This window comes from Strix uralensis, chromosome 5, assembly GCF_047716275.1.
Source record: "Strix uralensis isolate ZFMK-TIS-50842 chromosome 5, bStrUra1, whole genome shotgun sequence".
NCBI lineage: Eukaryota > Metazoa > Chordata > Aves > Strigiformes > Strigidae > Strix > Strix uralensis.
Window position 1 is genome coordinate 57,556,816 of NC_133976.1, and position 22,265 is coordinate 57,579,080.

Below are 22,265 nucleotides of genomic sequence, written 5' to 3' on the forward strand. Positions count from 1 at the left end.
TAACTGCAAGCATCTGGTTTCTCAGCATTTCTGAATGTTTCCCTCAGTATTTTGATAAATTATACAGCCTGGACACCAGCAGAATTAGGCACCACACACTAGTATCTCAGATGCACTGCAAAACACCTCTTTAACAAGCTCAAGGCCAGGTATGCTTCCAAAGCAAAAGCTCCTCTCAACCTATACAGGGACAAAAATCTCTTAGAGAAGAGTAAGCTGTCTTCAACAGTGCTATTTCATGAACAGCTTGCTGCTGCCACTGAAGAAGTAGGTTTTGTTTTCCTCCACTTTATTTCTTTTCATCAAGCTGTGTCCCTGACCTTCCCTTGCTTGAGATTTCTCTGGAACTCAGCTGATTGTAGGGCAAGCAAATTCAACTCATGAACTCACCTGGACCATTACCTCCCATTTTGTAAATGCAATTAGGTTAGATTATTATCAAATGAACACCAGAAGTAACATGCACAAGCAGCAACAGAACTTCTCCTTTCAAAGGAACAAGTTAAACTGATTGCAACTGAATGAAACTGCACCTTATTGTATCACAACACTTCTCCACACAGAACCCAGTTAAGACTCTATAAATTATATCACAGAAAGATCTAGGAGTAAAAGTGAGCGTATTTCCTTTTGAAACAGACTCCTACATTGTTCTGCTATATAAGGAGACTGTTTCCTCTGGACCGTATTTAGTCCTTTACCTGATACTCTGCATATGGGACCCAAGCATTGTCATCTGCATCTGTGCAATTCTCCTAACTAACAGGGGCTTTATTGGTACAATCCTGTAGCATAAGACTATCTGTATCTAAATGCATTAAAAAGCATAAGCTGATTAGAACTAAAGGTCACAAGCAATGAAGAAAAAGCATACTAAACTCCCAAATGAGTTCTTGCACCTTGAAGTGCAAGCCCTGCTTGCTTCACCAAAGAATACTGGCAGTCTATTGCTTCAAATGCTCATGGTGGATGAAAGCTTTCAAAATCATATCAGGAAGCTGGATGTCAGAGACTAAAAATGAAGCAAAATTAAATGCACTTCTATTGGAGCATAGAAATCTTTACAGTTTTACTTGTGCTTTCATTCAACATATGCCACTTAACAGACATGTCTCCATTATTTCAACAGCATGAGGAGAGTATGGCGTGTCCAAACATGTTAGTGTGCTCCAGCACATTTAAACAGAACATCAAACAGAAGCAAGATGTAACACAGCATGGAATAAATCCCAGGGTTGACAGAGCCTAAGTTGCTAAAGGTAAAATTACTTCCACTAGACTAAGCCATGTAAAGAGTTATGATCTCACTGATCAAAAGATTCAAAGTGGGATTAATTTTATAAAAAAATGTTAAAATGTACATCACAGCCACCTTTCTTGTTATGCAATGCTTGCATCATAAACTAGACAGATGTAAGCCATACAAAAGCTGGTTAAATAGTAGACAGCCATTTAGAAAGTAAGTCTTAGACTGAACTGACAAAAATGGAATATGAAATTATTTTAGGCCAAATGAATTTTTATGTTTATAAGGAAAAAACCCGATCTTCCAGAATAGCACCCCTGAAGATTCAGAGTATAAAAATTTCAAGGAGAAAAACAAAGAGAGATTACTTGTTTGCTTGAAATAAGACTTAAGTTTACAGCATCACTGAACAACTGCAATATCAAAAGGATAAACTACGCAGTTTATAATCAACCAGTTAGTAAAAGGATGATTGTCCCACACTTTTTGAATGATGTTAAATCAAGGTAACAGAACTCAGCTCTTCAGTAGAGTACGAAATTAAAAAACTTTCATGTTTGTAACATACGTACATAGTATAACACATGTAATACAAAAGTGTGTCATACCCCGTTTCCAGGGCAAGCTGTGGATTTTATACACAAACAATATACACTGCATCATATATTAAATGAAAAAAACTTTAGAAAGTGTGTTTTCAGAAGTGCCCTGTATGTTTTCAGAAGTGCCCTGTAAAGTGTGTTTTCAAAACGCAAAATATTATTGCTCATCAAGGAGCTACAGTAAGCTGCTTTTTCCTTCTCTTTGGCTGAAAACCAAAACAGCGTCACAGCAAGAAGTTTGCTTACTTTAAATAACATATCTGGAACAACTGATATGCCTTTATCTCAGCAAAACATCAGTAATTTGAAGCTGTTGTAGAAAATAACTAACTTGAAAACACTGGCATACTGACTTCACTGAAAGTATGCTTTTCTAAAGAAAGAGTCCTATTAGACTTGTTAATAGAGTAAGATTAATTCTTTGTGGAGTATTATATATGTATATATGCACAATGATTTACATAATATAAAGAAAACAACTCTGACCATAAAGGGCTGTTTACTTTAAAGACCTGGACAGTATAATCCCTACAACACAATAACAAATGCTCATAAGTCAGGTTTGTCTCAACACTTCAGGAAATGGTTTGGGAGAGGGGGTTAATTTTAGTTTTAAGAATCTCTTGTTAATAAGAAAAGCTTAAGTTATATTAAAAAAAAACTGGAACATTTTTAATATTCCCTATTTCTTGCTTGCATGCATTTGATAGAATTACTCTTTCCAGCTCTATCACTTACATGCATTAAAAGAATGACTTCCAGGTAGAATCTAAGTTTCCCAATGTCAGCCACAGTTGATGGAAAGCAAAGTTTTAAGGAAATGGAGAGCTACAGCCGAAGTTCTAGAATGAAAGAACTGAGCAAATTTTCTCCTCTACTTCAGTCTTCAAACGCTTCAGAGCTCTTACAGATCAGTAATTATTTCATAGCATGAGCACGCATGCACACCAAAGACACAGATAAAAGTGTGTTTAGAGAATTGTGAAATGTGGTAAAAATAGCCCAAGAACTGCAAAACATTCAGTTAGAAATTTGCCTGTAATTAAGATGTCCAGGAATTTATCATATCAGGACATTCATTCAGCAAGACATAGTTCTACTCAGGACTTCGAGGTTTTACGTGATTATCAAGTAACCTTATTTCCTCTAAAAACCATTCACACACGTAGAAAGCCCCATTATCTACAACTGTTTACCAACAAAAATATCTCTGTAGTTCTGAAAGCCACAAAAAATATGAGAAATGAATAAGCAACAATATGAAACATTAAATGGATAACAGCTACCACAATGAAATCTCAATGAAGAACCTGTGTCTGCTACAGGCTGAGAGAGAAACAAGTCAGTTTTTTGACAAGGGAAGAGCTGGCAATCCTCAAGAAGTACAGTTGAGATCTATGTTCCACTACAAATGATCTATCTTGGTAACATGTACTTTTTCAAACCCTAATTCTTGCTAAAGCCGTAATTTCAGCAGAGATGATGACAGACTACCTGGCAAAATATTTCTCTGTATCTTCGATTAAGCCAAGTCCTTTCATTTCTGCAATTATTGGTGGGTGAGTGTGTGTGGGATGTCAAAGCTCTGGACAGATGACCACTCTCAGGGAGCTGCTGCTGAACTTTCCTTTGCATGTGAAACGCTTCTTTTCACTACATCATCCAAGAAGAACATTTTTTCTACCTCACTGTGCATACAGAAATACTTCAAGCATCCTACTTCGCCATACAACACAGAGTTTGAAACGAACACAGGCTATTTGGAAAAGTCCCAGGTGTCAGTTAAAGGATTGCTTATTCATCTGCAAGCAGAGTATACACAAGTATTTGCCAGTATTGCTTTGTATTAGAAGCTTAAGAGATGTAAACTCTACCAGTTTTATAATCTCAAATGGCTTGCACATCAGGAGAAAAAAATCCTTTCATTTGAAAACTAACAGAAAAAAGTTACGCAGAACCTCCTCCCTAAACAGTCTTTTCCAGGTTGTTTTTTAAATTTTTTATTTTTTAAACCAATTCATCTTTTGGAACTAAGTGACGCCTTCTATGCTAGATACATGACATTCTTAGTGGTCTCACCATCAGAATCACAAATAATTCTGACTGAAGGAACCTCTGGAAGTCACGTGGAGTCTGGTCTAACCCCACACTCAGAGCAGAGCCATCATCAAGCAGGCTGCTCAGGACCTAGTCACATTCTGAGTTGTCTCCAAGGATAGAGACACTACCATCACTGTGGAGCACTTTTTCCACTTTTTTTTTTTTTTTACTACTCCCATTACATTTGCCTCCCCCCATATCTAATCAGAATTTCTTTTCTGCAACTTGTGTTTGCTCTCTCTTGTTTTACCACTGTGCACCACCTCCAGGAAGAGTCTGGCTCTCTATACGCTCTCATTAAGCAGCTGAAGACAGCAGTAACATTACTCCCTTAGCCTTCTATTTCTAAGGCTGAACAAATCCAGTTCTCCCAGCCTCTACTTGTGCAAGATGTGCTCCAGAACACTAATCATCTCAGTAGCCATTTAATATGTGTCTTTCCTGTATGAGAGCCAAAACTGGACACTGTGTGTCAAAGGTGGACTTCTAAGTGTTGAATAGAGAAGAATCACTTCTCTTGACCCATTGGCTATATACCCTTGCTAATACAGCCCAACACGTGGCTGATTTCTTAAGAGCCAGGACACCTTGCTGACTCACATTCTACTTTTCTTTGTCAGAGCCTTCAGGTGTTTTTCTGCAGAGCTACTTTCTAGTCAGTGGATGCCTAACCCATGCTATAGCACAGGGTTATTTTGCCCCAGGTGCAGTATTTTCCATTTACATTTGTTCAATTTCAAGATGTTTCCATCAGACCATTTTCTCCAGCCTACTGAGGTCCTCCTGAACAGCATTCTTACCCTCCAGAGGTGTCAACCACTCAGCCCAGTTTAGGAGCATCTGCAAACATGCTGAGGGTACATTCCATCCCACTGACCACGTCGTTAATATAGATGTTGAACGTTATCAGCCCAGTGTTGACTCCCATGGGGCACCATAGTGCCCAGATGCCAGTGGACTTTGCATCGCTGACCATAACCAAGTCTGTATCACTGACTCTGGAAATCCAGCTCTGGAATCCTAGAATGAACAAGTATTTCTGTACTTAGTGGTCCAGTAAGCAGGGAACTAATCACAGATACATCTTCTGTAGAAGAACTACAGCAGAAATCCCTAAATCAGCTATCCTCCACTTCAGGTGTCTGTATCAGTACACCACTGCATTTTGCAGTCCAGATCAACTCCACAAGTCAAGTTCAAAGCTCTACTGGAAGCTTTACCAATGCCTCATTGGGGCTTTGAACTGGTTACAAATTGTGACACAAGTGAAGTCAATGAGCATTACTGACACCTTAACACATTCTTGTAGCCACGTATAAGAAATGCTATAAAAAAATCTTCTGACTACAGTTAAAACGCAAATGCCAACTCCTGACTATGGTGTAAACTTTAATTTTAACAAGAGCAGCTCTGTACCTTCTTGAATTACAAACTTCTGTCTTAAATGCCAAGAATAGAATTATTTTTTAACACTAAAAAAAGTCCCAAGAAACTAATGTATTTGCTATGGTAACTATGCCACAGCATGCACAACAATTATGACATTTGTTTTAATGTCAGAATGTGACATTTCAGAAATAATACTGAGAAAGTATAATATAGTTTAATTAAATGAAACATTTTCTGCCAGAGCATCATTTGTGCCACCAGCACAGGCCATGTCGGCAGTAAGAAAATACAGAATCCTTTGACAGCATTTCTTAGATTATGACTGACATTTTTATATTTGTGTTCCTCAGTCATTTAAAAAAAAAAGGACACCTAAAAGCCAGCCTGGTAAAGATCCAAACTATCTGGAGATACAGGACAGAGAGTTTTAGGGGAAGGTGGAAATAAAGAAAACATTACATAATAGCACATTATAGTGTTATTGTTGCGGTTTAACACACTAAGATATTGGAGGTTTTCTTAACTTTCATGGTATGGCACTTCAGGATGAATCAAGAAAAAACCTGAAATATATGTATGAATGAAGCAGTTTCTATTTAGCAACAGTTAAATTACTAAAAGAAAAACAACCCCAAACCAACCAACCAAACCCAGACAGAAGCATCCTGCTTAAAATCAGCTTCTACTGAATGATGAGGTTCTTGGAATTTTACCTGTCTGGGGATAATATAAGGATACCCTCACAGCATCAGAATGGTATAATTTATACTTCATTTTATAAGCAACCTGTTTACTTTTATTCAGTTTCCAAAGAAATGCTCTAAATTCACTTGGTATAAAAACAAAAACACTTTATTGCAAGGTAATTAATAGCCTGACAAACACATTACATACCTCCAAGATCTGTACAATATTGTAAAAGTTTTCCACATACAGTGCTTCAGGGCACTGTAGTAATAAAAATAACATTTATCAAACTGTAAGTCATTATTTTAATTATACTAAATCAAAATACTAAAGCAAAAAGGTATTTCATCAGTGGGAAGTTAAGAACAAGGTTTTACATATAAACTTATTATTCATCTGTTGTAGGCCAAGCTGGAAGAACCATCAAGTTAAGGTGGCTTGAACTTCTAATACATAAAAAACCCCAACTCTTAACTGCTTGCTCAGGTTTTCTTGGCAAAGATATTTAAGGTTTGTATTTTCTACTCCAGTTATTGCCTGTGGCAATATTTATTTTTAACAGGTAAGAAAATTCATTCAGTTACTTCCTGCAAGTATTCAGTTACAAAGTTTCAGGACTGTCATGATCCCTATCAGGAAGCCTAAACTAAAGGCAGAAGGAAAACTAAGTAACATATTTTGCAGGTCTGGGAAACGCTTTATAAATCTTGCCAAATTACTGTCTCTTCAAACAAAACTATCTGCATATGTTCAATATATTCATCTGGAGTTGGACAGGTAAATTCTTGATATCCCATTACTACTAAGCATGCTCTGTAAATTATGGCTCATAACGGGTTATATGAAGAACTCCCCCACTGCCCTCCGGTAATTGCTGTTCTTGATGACTATAAATCATTGTTTATCCTCAGCAGAGACAAACACTATTCCTCTTCATCCTTATGCCAGCTGAACTGAAAGTTGAAGCAGGACTAAAGGTAAGTAAAAAGCCCTCAGGAACAAACTGTACAACCAGACTGCAATAAAGCAGGACAAAGATCCAGGTGCCTTCAATTTGAATGCACCATAATGCACATGCACAAACCAGCACTTGCATTTGGCTATGCCTTATCACACTTCACTGGGCAAGTTGGTTCCTTCCTAAAGTACTTTTTTAAACCATATTTATGTGTTTTGTGCAATGAGTAAAATTAAAATGTGGCATCTTGTGTGAAACAAAAACCTAAAACCCTGTATTTGCATGCATGAAGCATAGCAAACAACTTCATTTAATGCTACTGTGCCTTATATAATTAGACAAATGTTTAGCTGGCTAAGCCTTAAATAGATGTATACTTTTCAGAAGTTCATCGGTATCTTGTAATTTTAATGACAGTGTATAATCATAACCTTCCTCTGTCAGATGAGGGGAAAACCACACAAGAGATGGATATGTATATTGTTATGTAATAGCCAAGTACTAGATGCTATAAGAGCTGATTATCAATCTTGGCAATCACAAAGCTCAAATACAGACAGTACTCAGACTGAAGTAAGAACTTGTTTACCAGCTGAATACCATGGATTAGTGAGTGAGTTCTTAGAATGCGATAAAGATTATACACACTCATTTCACAGTGAAGCTGCAGTTAAGCACAGTACACACTGAACTTTAATGAGAAACAGGTCTGTAACAGGCAAAATTCAGTCTGGTCTATGACTAGATAAAACATATTTAAGTTCTCATACTGACTCTAAAATGCAACTGTTACATCCACTACCTTCTCACCCTCTGCTACTTTTAACGATATATTTCCTTAAGAAATACCAGCTATGTTTAGCAGCTCAGGGAAATGGTGTACTTTTTTTTTTTCATTTAGAATTAACTTGGGGGAGGGAAGGATGACATTTAATAACACATGCCGCACAACACAGAGCTTTCCCAGGATATGTTACAAAACAAGAGACTGCATGACCTGCTCAAGGTTACAGAATGACTCCATTGCTCACTCTGAATTAAAAACTGGTATCCTCCTGACTCCTCCTGCATTTTCACTAATAAAATAATACCACTACTGAACACTGCACAGCTCCTTTCATCACAGGATGTCAAAGGTCTTTATAAATATTAATTAAGCATTGCAACAACGCTAAGTAGTATGTAAAACTTAATCTTGCACATGAGTAAACCCAAGCAAGGAATAAATCACCTATGTTCAAAGTCATAGGACAAGTCAGCAGTATGGAGAATAAATGGCTCTTACCATTAAGAAGCACTCCATTAGAAACAAAGATATAATTAATACTCTAAATGTGATGTGAACTGTACAGCCCTTGATTGTCAATACATTGCTATAAAGTCTCAATCACGCTCAATCCTGCAAACATCACACTGAATTTCACGCAGCATTCTCATGAAGACATGAAGTTTGGCTTCCTCCAAACCCAGGAAACAGTTCAAATTTAAAGTTAAAATAACCCTTCTGAGTCCAAAAGGAATGTTTTCAGCAAATTATATTGTAGTCATCACTTAATCAAGTTTTTCAGTGATCTTACAACTTAACATGTCCACACCTGACCTGCTAAAAACATTACTCCTTTACAATTATTTACTCTTTCCAATGACCACAAGCATCATGAGACACCAATCTGTAACATGCATAGTTCTAGTATGAAAGCCAACCATGTTAAAACATACCAAAGTTGATTTGCTTCTATGTGCTGTCACGTTTGCAGACTCCAATGACAGGAGTGAGATCAATTATCTAAAATTTTCTTAAATTCCTCTTACCCTACCGAAAAGACCACAAAGGTGACAAGCTGTGAGCTCCTGCAAAAATTCCCTTTTGAATTAGTTTGAGAATCACATCCATATGGCTGTGAAGAATACTTTTGCTTTGGAGAAAGACTACTGTCTTCTACATAAGACAAAACAAATCAAGTTGCACTAAAAACATTTGCAGATTGGAAAAAGGGACTTTGTTGTTACAATGTCAATAAAGAAATTAAATGAAAAACTGTATAATTCATATTTCAATCCAGCAGCTTTTTGGGTTTTTGTTTGTTTGGGGGTTTTTGTTTTGTTTTGTTGGTTGGGGTTTTTTGTTGATGTTGTTTTTTTAAAAAACAGCTCAAACACAAGTTTTACTTCCCACCAAAATAGCAAGATTCAATGAAGGCTGACAAAGAGTTGGCCAAATGAAAAACAGGTTTTTGTTTTGTGTTTTAAGTTACAAAGTATGTTTTTCTTTTGACCATGGAATGAATGCCTGAATTGAGGTTTTAGGTTTGGTGATTTTTTTTTTTTTTTTTTTTTTAACCCTTTTAAAAGGACATAATCAGGCAGCAGAAACTTACTCTCTGGGCAATGAAGGTATGTATCACTATCATAGTTATATCCCAAGTTCTCATGCAGCACAAAACCAGAGAACAATTCAGCATTATATTTGATATATGGCTTTCATCCCATGAAGCAATTTTTCTTCCCTCTTACATGGGACAACAGCTCATTAACATAGTTTATGTTATCATTTAAACATTACGCCTTTAACAGAGGACTGATGAGATTTAACAGCTAGGCCTCAGTAAATGGTGTTCCACTCACCACCCCCAGTAATTCCTTGGAAATTAACAGCCCAAAAGTTGCTGAGTTTTCCTGGGTTAAACTAGTCACCCAACCTTCAACAAAAAGGTCTTAAAGATCCTAATCAACTCATTGCCACTTAGAAGTATGACCAAGTTCAAGATCAAATACTGCTGAGTTGTGTCCAAATGTACTTGGAACCAAAGAGAGAGCAACCTTTTAGTCTGCAGCCACAGAAGCTTTATGCAAACAGTGGTAGTAGTGTACGTAGTAGATCTATTTGTCAGGAGAGCAGACATAACCATCAGACAAGTAACTGTTCAAATCCAGAAAAGCAGAAATATATGATCCTTTCGTTACAATACAGTATTGCCACATTTATGCTTTGGTTCTAACGATCAGTCAGAACCATTTTTCAGTGCACTTAGTTCTCAACAGTTTTATTATATATGCAAAGCTGCCAATCCCTAGCTTTTATCTATTATTATGTCTAATGGATATCTCATGCAAAACGTGTAATTGTGTTGCAGCACATTCTCACACTTTTAAGAGACACTCTGTAAGTCATGGAGGACCACATGAATAGAAAAAATAGAATTTGAACTATACTGTTACAGATCATGGTTGTACTTAGGGTCATCAAGATTCCACTGCAGACAACAATAAAGTCAGGACTTGCTATGCCAGTACTACAGAGATACAGTAAATACTGTATCACTAAAACACCCTATTTCACAAGGCTACTGTTCAATATTTGTTGCTTACAGGGTAATTACAGGTGATGAAAACCTAAAATCTGGTGAAACAGCAGTGCTAAATTTTAAGCTAGGTGTTTCACAACAAAAAAACCCCACTTAAATACATTTATCACTTCCAGGTATATAATTAAAATAGACTGTCCTGTCACACATCAACTTTGGCATGCATTTCAAGATATACTCTTTACAATACACAAACTAACAAACTTCCTCCCTCCCTACTTTTGTATGAAGATTTAAACACTAATAAAAATAATCTTGATAAATTAAATCAAGTCAGCTGTCTCCTTTAACAGGCTTTTAGAATCAGATGCACACCACCATTCATATGATGGAGTGATACTTGTAAGGTGTATAGATGACACTGAAGTGAGCAATTTTATCAACAGACCGTGCCCTCCTGTTCTGTGTATTGCACCTGCTGTAAAGGCAGACAGGCAGGGATCAGGTCTCATTAAAGCCTCAGTGAGGATGAGAGACTGCAGACACTGCTCAAGAAACCAGGTAAATTGCAAGTGCATGAAGTCCTCTCCTTGCTGCATTGCTACAGACATTCTGAAGGCCAAAACATGAGACTTAACAGTTCATAAAATATAAGTGAATAAAGGTGTAGGTTTTACTACGGAATTTGATACATTCTCAGTCAATAAAAAAACCTGAACTCTATTCTAGTGCAGTTTGCTCAAAATAAAGAGATATGCTAGACTTGATACCTAGTTTAAAAGCAGTAAGACCTCAGGAGCACTGAAAAATGACTGTTTGACTCTTAGGGAATCTTCAAATGTGTTGAGCACACAGATTCTTTGCAGAGCCTGGTACAGAAGCGTTTGTTTGCCAAATGCGTGCTTCTCACCCTTCTCACTGCAACCAGCTGCCCATCCTTTTCATTAGTCATTTTCCATTCAAAAGTGAGATCGATAAATTATTATTCAAAACACCACAACACAATACTTTATGTCATGACTCATGTGACTAAGATGTAAGCTGAAATTATTCATTGGCACACAGAATGAAAACTAGAGAATTGTAAAGAAACTGTGTGTAGGAAACAGGAAAAACGAAAACAACAAAAGACTGCAAATGCAAGACATGACTTGTTTTGAACTACAAGAAACTAATAACCCTTCCTCATGAAGTTACTTAAGCAAGCCAAAAAATTCAAAGCCTCTCCAAACTTGTCTCCTTAAATAATCTCTTGAGTTTTGAGGACACAGAGAAGATGTGATCATTTTGATCTGGCATTCAAAGAAAGTGATTACTTAAGACCTCAAAATGACAGAAAGAACCAAATACCTCACCAAGGCATGCAGCATCTACAAACACCAGCTGCACTCTTCATTACCTAGAACATTATTTTCGTCTATCTGCAACTGTGAATTCTTCATTCATATGGAACACCCATCACTGTCCTGAATCAACAGTATCATACCAACCAACATTCTCTGGAATCTAGTGGTTTGCTATACGCCCAAGATATTGTCAAAAACAGTAGGGGGAAGACACGGACAACCAACAAGTAAGTAAAAGTTGCATTGCTATACAGTTTCCTAAATATCGAAGACCTAAAATTGCTGCTGTGTTTTTGAAGAACAATTAATTGCAGAATGCTTGATTTGACATTATTAGCTGTGCACCCTTCTTTCCTTCTGAAGAACAAATTCTTTAACAATAATTCTAAAGGACAACACTAAATTTCTAAGCATATGATATCATAGGTTTACGTTTTATGATATGACTGAATATGTACCAAGGAAAATTCCTTCTGTTTTAGGAATCTCCTAGGAAAACATGTACAATATACTTCAGAAAGCTAATAAAAATCAGTTTCCATATATAGCAAAGAAAAAAACCTCACCCCCCTTTTTTTCATGTCTACAAGCACAATGTATTGGCATATACTGCTTGTACAGAAGTGTAGAAGTGCCTCTGAAAGTTTACAGCATCTCAAACCCTGTAATTTCTAATTTCTCCTCATGTTTTTAATTACTTGCTTCCATTAACTGATACAATAGGGAAAAACAAGAATTTCTAAGTAAACACCTCAATGCTTCTTTTTGTTTGCAGGGTGGGGGTGGTGCTGTTTGTTTTTTAATATTTTTAACTTGTTTTTTGGCAAACTATGTTTGGAAGGATAAGAAACAGCTGTCAGTTCTCCCTAGGAAGCATTATCAGGAAGGATATTAAAAGTTCAGTCAAGAGCTTTAAGATCACAGAAAACTGCAACTGCCTAATGATAAACACGTTTTTAAAAAGAGACCACTCAGAGGATAAATCAGGTTAAGACCATGGTTAACACTAGAAATACTACTGTTTAGTCACATGTTTCTTCCTAAAAGTAATAAATAAAGCCAAAAGTTACTGGAAAGTTACATGGACAAAACCATTGCAAGTAACAGCCACTGCATCACAATGAAGTACTGTCACCCTAAATCACATGCCTTCCCGATTTAAATGGGAAAACACAAGCCTTTGCTAAACACAGTAGTGCATCTTACCTGCAATCAGTGCACATGACCCGAGACACTCATATAGTGTTAACTTAGAAAAACGTAGAAATGTCTCTTCTTCATTCCAAAAGGAATGAGAATGTGGAAAACAATATTCTGCAGGTCATACAGTAACACCTGTTTAACAGCCTATTTAAAATTAACTACCCACCATAGTTATGAGGTAGAAACAAAAGAAGCTCTAGGAAACAGTCCATTAATAGGCAGAGATGACTGCCACCTCTCACGTTCAATAATTCAATAAGCTATTTTTGATTCATCCATTTTTATAGTCCTGATACTGGGTGCCATTCCCTAGCTGAGTTTTAAAAAAAGTTAACTTTATTTTATGCCTTCTGGAAATAAAGCATAGATTAAGCCACCTAGTCTAGACATGAAACCCTTACTAATTGCTAAGTAAACAATCATTTCCTTATTTCTTAAACAAAGACATTAGAAGGTTTAAGTGAAAAGTGTTCACTGTATCCTCAGGCATTTGTCTAAACCAAGGATGGTCTCCCACCAGGGAAAGAATTTTTTAACTACGCTGTTATTTCTGTGGAATTGCTGTCTGCCCAATCTCAGCAGTTACTCATCTGAGAGCTTCTCCTATTTGTATTGAGTGCAGAGACAAGATTTTTGAAATCTTGATTGAGGGTTATCATTTCTTGTCTCTTTCCAGGAATGGTAATTTACAGCTAAGTGATGAATTTTACTTGCTGCTTATGTCATTCACAGATACAGTACCAGATCAATGTCTAACTCCAATCCCATTTAAGTATCTAATTTTTTAATACAATAGCATAAGATAACTTAGAAATGTAAAAAAATAGTAAATAATCAATCTGAGGACTGGATATATGTCTCACTTGAAAAATCTAGTGTCACTCAAGGAGCAAGAAGGAAGTATTTTTAAATTAACTATACATTACTATCAATGAAGAAATTTCTCTTGTAAACTAAGTCAGATCTATAATATCTATGTTCTGGAAATCTTACATTCCTTCACAACATGGAAATTCACATCAGAAAGTTGCTTCACCATACAAAAATTCCAAGATGACAGAAGCTTTCAAACCACATACAACATCGCTATGATTAAGCTTTTGGACATCTACCATTCTCCTCTTCTGCTATGGAAGAGTGAAATAAACTGTAAAGCAAGAGGTAATCCAGAAAACAATCTAAAATGAGGAAACCACTGAACTGCCACCTAAGAGATTACAAAAGAACACCACCACAATGGTACACAGAACATAAAAACTTTAAGTCACAAGGGAAAAACTGAGGTGGAAATTACAGTGATAAGTGAAATCTACCATTTAACACATTTCTAAAGTTTCAAGGCTAAGCTGATTTGTCTTGTTAAATTCCCAACCCAAGTAGTATCTGCTACTTTTAGGTACTTTTTGCCTTGTTGCATTATGTAAGATTAACATTTTTAATGAAAACCACGCATTTCTCATGTTCAGCAATGATGTCAGAAGACACAAAGAAATGCATAAAACTTTCAGAGACTACAATTTTTCAAACAGCAGACTTTTTTACTTCTGAGAGGTTAAAAATACGCACTCTTTTTCAACATCAGTCCTACCAGAGAAACAACTACATCAAAGCCAGTTAAGACATGAATCTGTATGCTGAATGCAAGTTCTGCAGGTTTCCAGCAACAAAAATAATTTTTACCTCTGCTAACACTAGATCTGAAGACTCCTCCTATCTTTAACAGCTACTTCTTCCTATCTACCCCCAATGAGTATCATGAATGTGGAACAGAGCAGTTTAACTTTTTTAGACACTGTGCAAACCCAGTGTATGATACATGACAGGAATGTAAGATACTCACTGTTTCACAAAAAAAATGCATTTCTAATCTATTCAGTTAAACCTTTCCTCTATCCTCTTTAAGAAAAATGACTCTGCATAAAACAGGTTAACTGTTTGCTGCTATATAAAGTTGAAGGTTAAAATGCATAAACTGATGTGGGAGACTATTTCCTGCTGAAAGAAAAGCCCTTTGAACACTAGAACCTCAAATCTAATTTGTCATTTTATTGATGCTTCCACGCATACTGCCCATGCAAGCATCTATCTTTCTCTGAAGCCACTGTATTAAAAAAATGGTCAATACTACCTAGCAAAAAGGCTAGCATGACCTTATAGTAAAAGTGATGCAGAATTCAATCACTCACATAAGCATTTAAAATTTCAAATTTCAGGTGAAGGACCAGACCTTTAATCAAATCCATGTGCTATGCTGGAAGTTCTAGCTGGACCTACGGTAGTCAGTAAGCATAATGTACATGTGGCTGACTTACATGGGGAAGTGTACCAGGAGTCACCACCTTTTTCTTACACTTTTTCTATAGAGTATTAAAAAAACCAAAACAAAACACTGGGCACCACTGGAAACAACATCCTTGTATCTAACTGACCTTTGACAAACTTGCTCTTAACTTGACATGTTGTTTTAAAGAGAGGAAGAACAACTTTATTCTGCCACTGAAGCTGTCTCTATCAACTGAAATTAGGGGGCAACAAAGCTCAGAATGAAACAAGCTCAGCTGGGTCTCCCACTTACCACTGCAAGAATCTAATCCATAACACTGTTTCAGGTGGTGACTGGGTAGGAACTCTACTCTAAACGCATCCACTCATCACCACATAGTTACAGAATTTATGGAAGACCTGCTGGGAAGAACTATACAATTTAATTACAACATATTACCAGCTGTAATACGTGAACAGAGCAAGAACCGCCACAACAATGTCAATCTCTAAAGTGGCCCAGGCTTGTGCAACAAACCTGACAGACATCCAGTTTAAATGTGTTCCGAAGCCACAAGCAAAGGGAAATGGGACTTGTAAACACCTGAACAGCTGAAACCGAAAGGGAAACTCAGAAAGCATTTTCCATCTGGCTCAGTTAGCAGGGTGTATAAAAGAGGAGAGCAAGTAAAAAAGTAGACCACTGTAATGCCCAAATTATTCTGATTTTCCTTAACTGCCAATGAAAACTTTTAGATGCAGCCTCAAAGTGCAAGCTACTCAGTAACAATTCTTTCCCAACAGTGAGATACAGTCACACTGCACACACCAGGAGACACTGTGGCACTACTGCAGAGTGGGGGAGATGAGAGAAAGGAGGGCTCAAGTGCTTCGATGCCTCTGAAGTGAAATATTTTATTGTTAAACTTTCAATAGCTGGATTTCTTTCTGGAACTATTTAACAATTCTGTTGTTTTCAACAATTCTGTTGTTTTCAACAAAATGACAATTACTTCCTAGTAAAACATTTAGGTGTTTTTTGTTTGTTTAGGGTTTTGGGTTTTTTTTATAGTTTGTTTTCTCTAGCTAGGTTCCATGTTAGTAATTTGGGAAAATATCCTTACTATGTATTTGCATAGGGCCTCAGTTAGCAAGAAATGGTACACAGATAAAGCAAATGTACCTGAGAAAAAACACTCCAAACTCTACTTTTTTGCTAGAGCTTGGAACTAATAACATTTTACCTAGAAAAGAAAGTCCTTTTTACTCTGAAAATGGATTTACTAATCCTTGCCAAGATTTTTAACAGTACAGAAAAATAACTCGCAATTGTGATGTTCGTTCTATAATATTATTTTAGCTCAAAACCTCCTCAAATAACCAAAACTGTACATACATGCAAGAAAAGGTACTCAAAGATAAGTTTTTACTTCAGGAAGGAAGAAGATACCAGTCTGCAAACCTACAGCAGGTTCTCTCTTCTTTCATACTGCACTAAAGAATAACAATGTTTAAAGTCTCAATAAAAACCTCACAAATGTTAAATATAGAAAGTGAATTTCAGTTTAATAAACAGTTACTTCAGGAAGATTACCGCTGACCTAGGTTTTCACTTCTACTTTAAAACATCAAAAAAATCACGTACATTTCAGGGAAATTTTTTTGTAATGTTAGTATTTCTCAAGGTAGTGTGCAGAGCAGCTTTTAAGCCCCGAATTCCTTTATCCTCAGCAAAAGCCCTTAGTCTGACCTCAAGACACTGCACCACGATTTGTTACAATTTATGACCCAGCTACATTCACTTACCAAGGAGTATGGTTGAAATCCACATCTGCTGAAAGCAAGATTTAACACAGAACAGAACTTCTGGTGTTTGAAATTTTGAAAAAGGTGAAATACACAATTCCATCTTTTTACCCACATTATAATTTTAGTTAAATCAGCTTTGTTCCCATAAAAGAAAAAGAAAGCATTATTCTATTCACAATTCAGTACAGCTGTGTACAACTGGCTTCAGCCCCAGGCCACAAGCCAGGAACTTCTGAGTTCAAGCCTGGCTCTGCCACTGACTTTCTGTGTGGCCTTCAGAGAGCCTCTAAATTTTTCTGCTGCTCCTCTTCAACCGTACACTGACCTTACAGAATGGCACTTGCTTTGTTTGTGCAGGCTCTTCCCAAACAAAAAACTCAAAATTGACTTTAAGAGCAATTTTTGCTATGGCTTTAATGCCTGAGGCCCACTAAGACATCTCCATGTGTCAGCTGATACCGTGCAGTTTTTAACTGCATTAACTGTCAACATGCATATTACATATATGTATATACATACATACATGATACTACATCTTTTGATATTTGTGTAAGTTGAAAAACAATTATTTCAAAGTTTGTTAAAAAACAGTATGAAACTGCTATATTTAATCTTACCATGCAGAACCACCTACAACCTTGTTCTTATTAACCCCCTGAGCCAGTGATGAAGTCTGTTTTAACAGCTTAACGTTAAATGCACAGGGCATGCAATGCTCAAGCTAAAGCAGTTACAAAACTTAGCATTTTAGAATATTACTTTAACAATAGAAAAATGGCCTAGGAATGTGAAGGGGAAGAAGGACGTAAGCTTAATCAAGTTACCTAGCATTAGCTGAAACATCATTTAAAAGACAAGTTTTCTTAAGAAAAAGATCAAGGGAAGTTACATGAACTTAAGCTGACCATATACTTGCGAGTCTATTGTAGAAGAGTTTCACTTCACATTATCTAGACTGAAGCAGAATGTAATGGAGACTGACACTAGCTAACTTCAGTTTTTCCTGAACGCCAAAGATCCAACCACACAAACACAGCTCATCACCTTTAAAAAAAGTATACACTGCCTTTAAATCCACCCTGGAAAAAACCTTGTCCCAGAACCTTATCAAAACAGGCTGACTTTCCAAAAATTAACCTGTTCAGTTATTAATGACCTAACCACAGAGAGCTAGCTTAAAGAACTAAGCAACTGTAGCTTTATGGTATGTTAAGCTGCCAATACAAATCCTAGACTCTCAAAGTTTAGCCTTCACCTGCTTTTGGCTTTTTCACCTTGTTTTACCTGAAATCTGGTAAGAACACACTTCCTACAGTTTTTCTGTATCAGGACATAGAATGTATTTGTAGAAAGTGGTAGATGTAAAGCAAAACTGTCTCCCAATTAACACAACAGCAGAGTAAATTAATCCAGAATAATGTGTTACTTTGTGATAAAAACAGTCACTCAAGGACTTCATCAGAAGCAGCCGTTCCAGAATAGCTACCATGCAAAGATGAGGTGGTGTAAATGTTAATTCAGATAGCTTTTGCACAAGGATGACTAAGCTGGTTCAAACTGCTGAATAACTACTTGCATGTAAGACAAAGGTTCTCCCATCCCAGGTCATTTACTAAAACTTTCCAGTGTAATTCAGTGGTTTTCAAAACATGTTTGCTGATTAAACCCTAGAAAGTTAGAGAAATACCATCATGAAGAAGTACATCTAAACAACTTATTAGGAAGATTAAATCGTTACCCAGATGAGATTTTGCTTTTAGTTTCCTATACCACACTACCATCAGTGTGTTTCCATCAGATGAAGCAGTCATGAATACTACAGTAAGGCCAGTATATTGGTTAGCAAAAATTCCTGCCAGGGTAATCTAGATCTGTTTTGAATAGGATTACAGGACATGGGTAAAGACAAAATAAAACAAAAATAACCCTAATGCCTTGTCCACTTTCTCTCTCTCAGCATTGTTTGGTCTGGTTGAGATGTATCAAACAGATAATCTGAACAGTACCTGCAAAGGACAGAAAATTTATGTGACTAATACAGGGCTATTTATTTAAAATTCCCATTGATATTGCTACAATTGACTTCTGTAGCACCAGCTAGAGCATTTTTTTACACTAGGTTCAAAAAAAGCTTTTGGGGTTTTACTTCAGGTTAACCAAGTATTTTTACAGGCAATTTGAACATTTAGATTCCAACCAGTGCACATGAACTTGTAAGGACATCCACAAAGAAAATTAGAGCTACATATAGATTGACATATGTATAACCTAAATAGGATATCCTCCATTTCCGTGTGCTGTATATTTTTTAACCAGTTTTAAATTTTTTTTTTTTTTAAATATTTACCACAGAAGCTCCCTTGAATAAAATAGCAGGGTAATAACACTAATAGTACCGCAGTAAAGCCTAACGGAATAGGGAAGGTTTATTTATATAGTCTTAACTAGAATACAGAAGAATACATTTTTAAAAATTCACATGGGGATCAAGTTATCTAATTACTATTTCCTGATTTGCAGGACTACCAGTTTTTGATGCATGTATGAACAGAAAGGATGTCAGTTTTGGTTCCTTCTGCCTTCCCCTCCTCTGCATATAGAAGGTATCCATTTTCATTTTTATTGTGCTCAAACTCTCTCCAGTAAGAGGCAAAATAGCATGGAAAAAAATCCAGAGAGTTACCAGATTAGAATTTCCAAGTATTAAAATACCAAAATTCACTTGTACGTTGTGATCAAATCATCCTCCCTATGAATTGTTCTGCAAAAGGCTGAGCATAAACACGCTATATATTTAGCTGGCAAAGTGACGTATCAGAATGTATCAGTCTCACTTTAGTTGATGAAGTTCTCAGTAGTAGACACCCTCTTGCCAAAGAAAGCTGTTTTGTAGACAAGTATATCTAGAGTATCAACACAGAATTAGAACCATGTGTTTTAAATTAGACCCTGAATCTCACATGATTGCTTAACTGAAATTATATACAATTAAAAATATAAATGCTAATACAGAAGCTGCAACAAGAACAAGAATGCTGCTACATTAGGACTCTAATATTAAAGTTGCAATGTCTTCTACTACAAGCAGTATAATTTAAACCGGGGCAAAAAGTGGAAGAAACATGGAAGACTTATTTTAAGGAAGGTTTAAGTGACACAGGACACTGCATCCTGGAGAACTGGATGGCTCAGGTGTAACCAAGTTCACAAATGTAGACTGAGCCATGATGACAACACATCTGTGTATATTTGCCACAGAGCAAATGAAAAATGGAACAACTAAGCTCAACTCTAATTAATGGTTAAGTGGCATTAACAGAATATATATTTAACCTTTCCTGTTTTCATATAGGTCAACTAGCCCAAAAAGCTCAAAAAGGGCATGGTGAGTACATGCTAAAAAAAAAAAAAAAGAATTCTGGTAGTCTCACTGCAGCTGAAGTTTCGCATGTTCTCATGTACACAGAGGTTGTGCCCAGTATAATTACAGATGGATGGTATCTTATGATTGTGCTGTTTAACAAATGCTGTGCTTAAGAAAAAAAATACTAAGAATACTAGAAGTAACTTTTCCATTCTTTTATTTTTCTAAAAAATGCTTCTCTGATTCAGAAATTAAGACAATGTTCTGCTCAAGTTCAAATCAGTTTTTGGGTTCAGCTGCTATACCCGTATCTTTACTTCAGGAAGCCCTAACTGCATCTACTAAGAACACCAGGAAAGATAAGCACCCTCCCCTTATTTCACAATTTAAGCGTGCACAGCGGGGTTTTGGACTCTTAAGAAATTAAAAGAATGGCCACCTTAATTTAAAAATATTTGTGCCTTTCTGCTTTTCAGTTACTGAAGTAACTATCCTGTTCAAAGCACACTCAACTATGATGGAGCTCAAGTGTCAAAATAATGCTCTTCCAACACAAATTAAGCAACTGCTTATTCATTTGCAGAGAATGCATGTATCTATAAAAATAAAGACAAAAAAGCTGAAGTGTTTTTTTGCTAGACTACCTCCTTCTATTATGTTTCACTGCTCTTATTTGAGCTACCTCAAAATTTGTTGACCTCCCCTACTGATGAAAACACTCTGAAGTTAAGGCCTCAGAAGCACTATCCTAAAAAGAGAAGCACTCCCCTGCTGGTATGAAATTAAACGCAGTTGTATCTTGATGCTTTGTTTCGGTTTTGTTGTTGTAGTAAATACCAAGGCTACGTTTTACTTCTAGAAGTCTCAATTTAACATAAATTTGTATTAATACATGAGCCTTGTACTTTTAAGCATTTTCCCACCTATCAATATTGAAGTACTTTTAGATAATTTTCTCTGCCTAACATATACAAGCATCCATTTAATTAAGTTCAGACACAAATCACAGCACTGAAAGGAACAGTACTCTGCTCTCATACTTACTACATGTGGTTTTTAACAAGACTCCCCCCCTCCAGGTGTATTAGCACACATTTTTCCATGCTGTTTTGATTTGTTTGATTTGTTCTGCTTTTAAAGATCATCTCATGTTCTATTAATATATCTTCTCTTAGGTACCCAAAAAAACTCCATGGTTCATATCTTGTTTTGTTTTCCCACATGACTAAACAGGGCTAATTAAAAGTAGTCCTGGAAGTACAATATCTTGAAAGAGGATCAAGGTTTGTCTTTCAATTTGCTCATACTATAATATCCAAATATCACATAAACCAGTTCTTAAAATGTGACCTTTCAGAAATTATTGTAAATATGTAATTCTAGTAGCACCAAAGCATTTCAGCCCTGAACTATAATGGCAGCATACTGTATACAGACAGGAAAATAACAGTTGAAATTACAACATCCATAAAGCCTCTGAAACTCCTTTCAGAAGTGTGTTGATGGCACTGCATATATAAAAAAATATCAGGGTTTGCCTACATTCATGCTGCTCCCAAACTATATGGTGGTCCTCTACAAAAAAATGAAAAAGAAACTGTTGTCTTCTTGGGTTGGAAGCCTATGTAGAAAGGAGAAAAAGAATTTAAGCAGGGAAAGAATTTAAGCACGTGAATTTAAGCGGAAGAATTTAAGCACATGAGAAGTGCTAGATGTACCGCTCTGGAGCTGGAATTCACCATAAATACAGAAAGGCACCACACCCTTCAAAACAATTATGGCACCATCACTAAAACAAAATAGAAGTATTTTCAGTATATACTATTTTTTACCTCCATGATGTCTCCACATTTGGCCTCAACACTGAAATGGCCAGAAAGTGTTATCTTGACACCCAACTTCAGACATCTGTTTGACCAATCTCTGAAATCATACCAACTAAATACCAGTGTTATATTAGCAACTAAAGCTGCTGTTTCTTGAATACATAAACT

General features: G+C 36.4%; 1 protein-coding gene across 21 annotated transcripts in view; it reads right to left on the reverse strand.

Moving 5' to 3' along the window:
- The window catches only part of TNRC6B (trinucleotide repeat containing adaptor 6B), a 149,214-nt gene that overhangs the window by 65,280 nt on the left and 61,669 nt on the right, over positions 1-22,265 (reverse strand). The window contains exon 1 of one of the 21 annotated variants that reach the window (XM_074871088.1): positions 3,343-3,437. The exons of 19 other annotated variants lie outside the window; for them this stretch is intronic. In XM_074871088.1, coding sequence (XP_074727189.1) covers positions 3,343-3,389 — 47 coding nt within the window. In that variant the 5' untranslated portion in view covers positions 3,390-3,437. Of the gene's footprint in view, positions 1-2,586; positions 2,752-3,342; positions 3,438-22,265 lie in introns of those variants that run through there. One more of the 21 variants, XM_074871094.1, reaches the window with a different exon arrangement.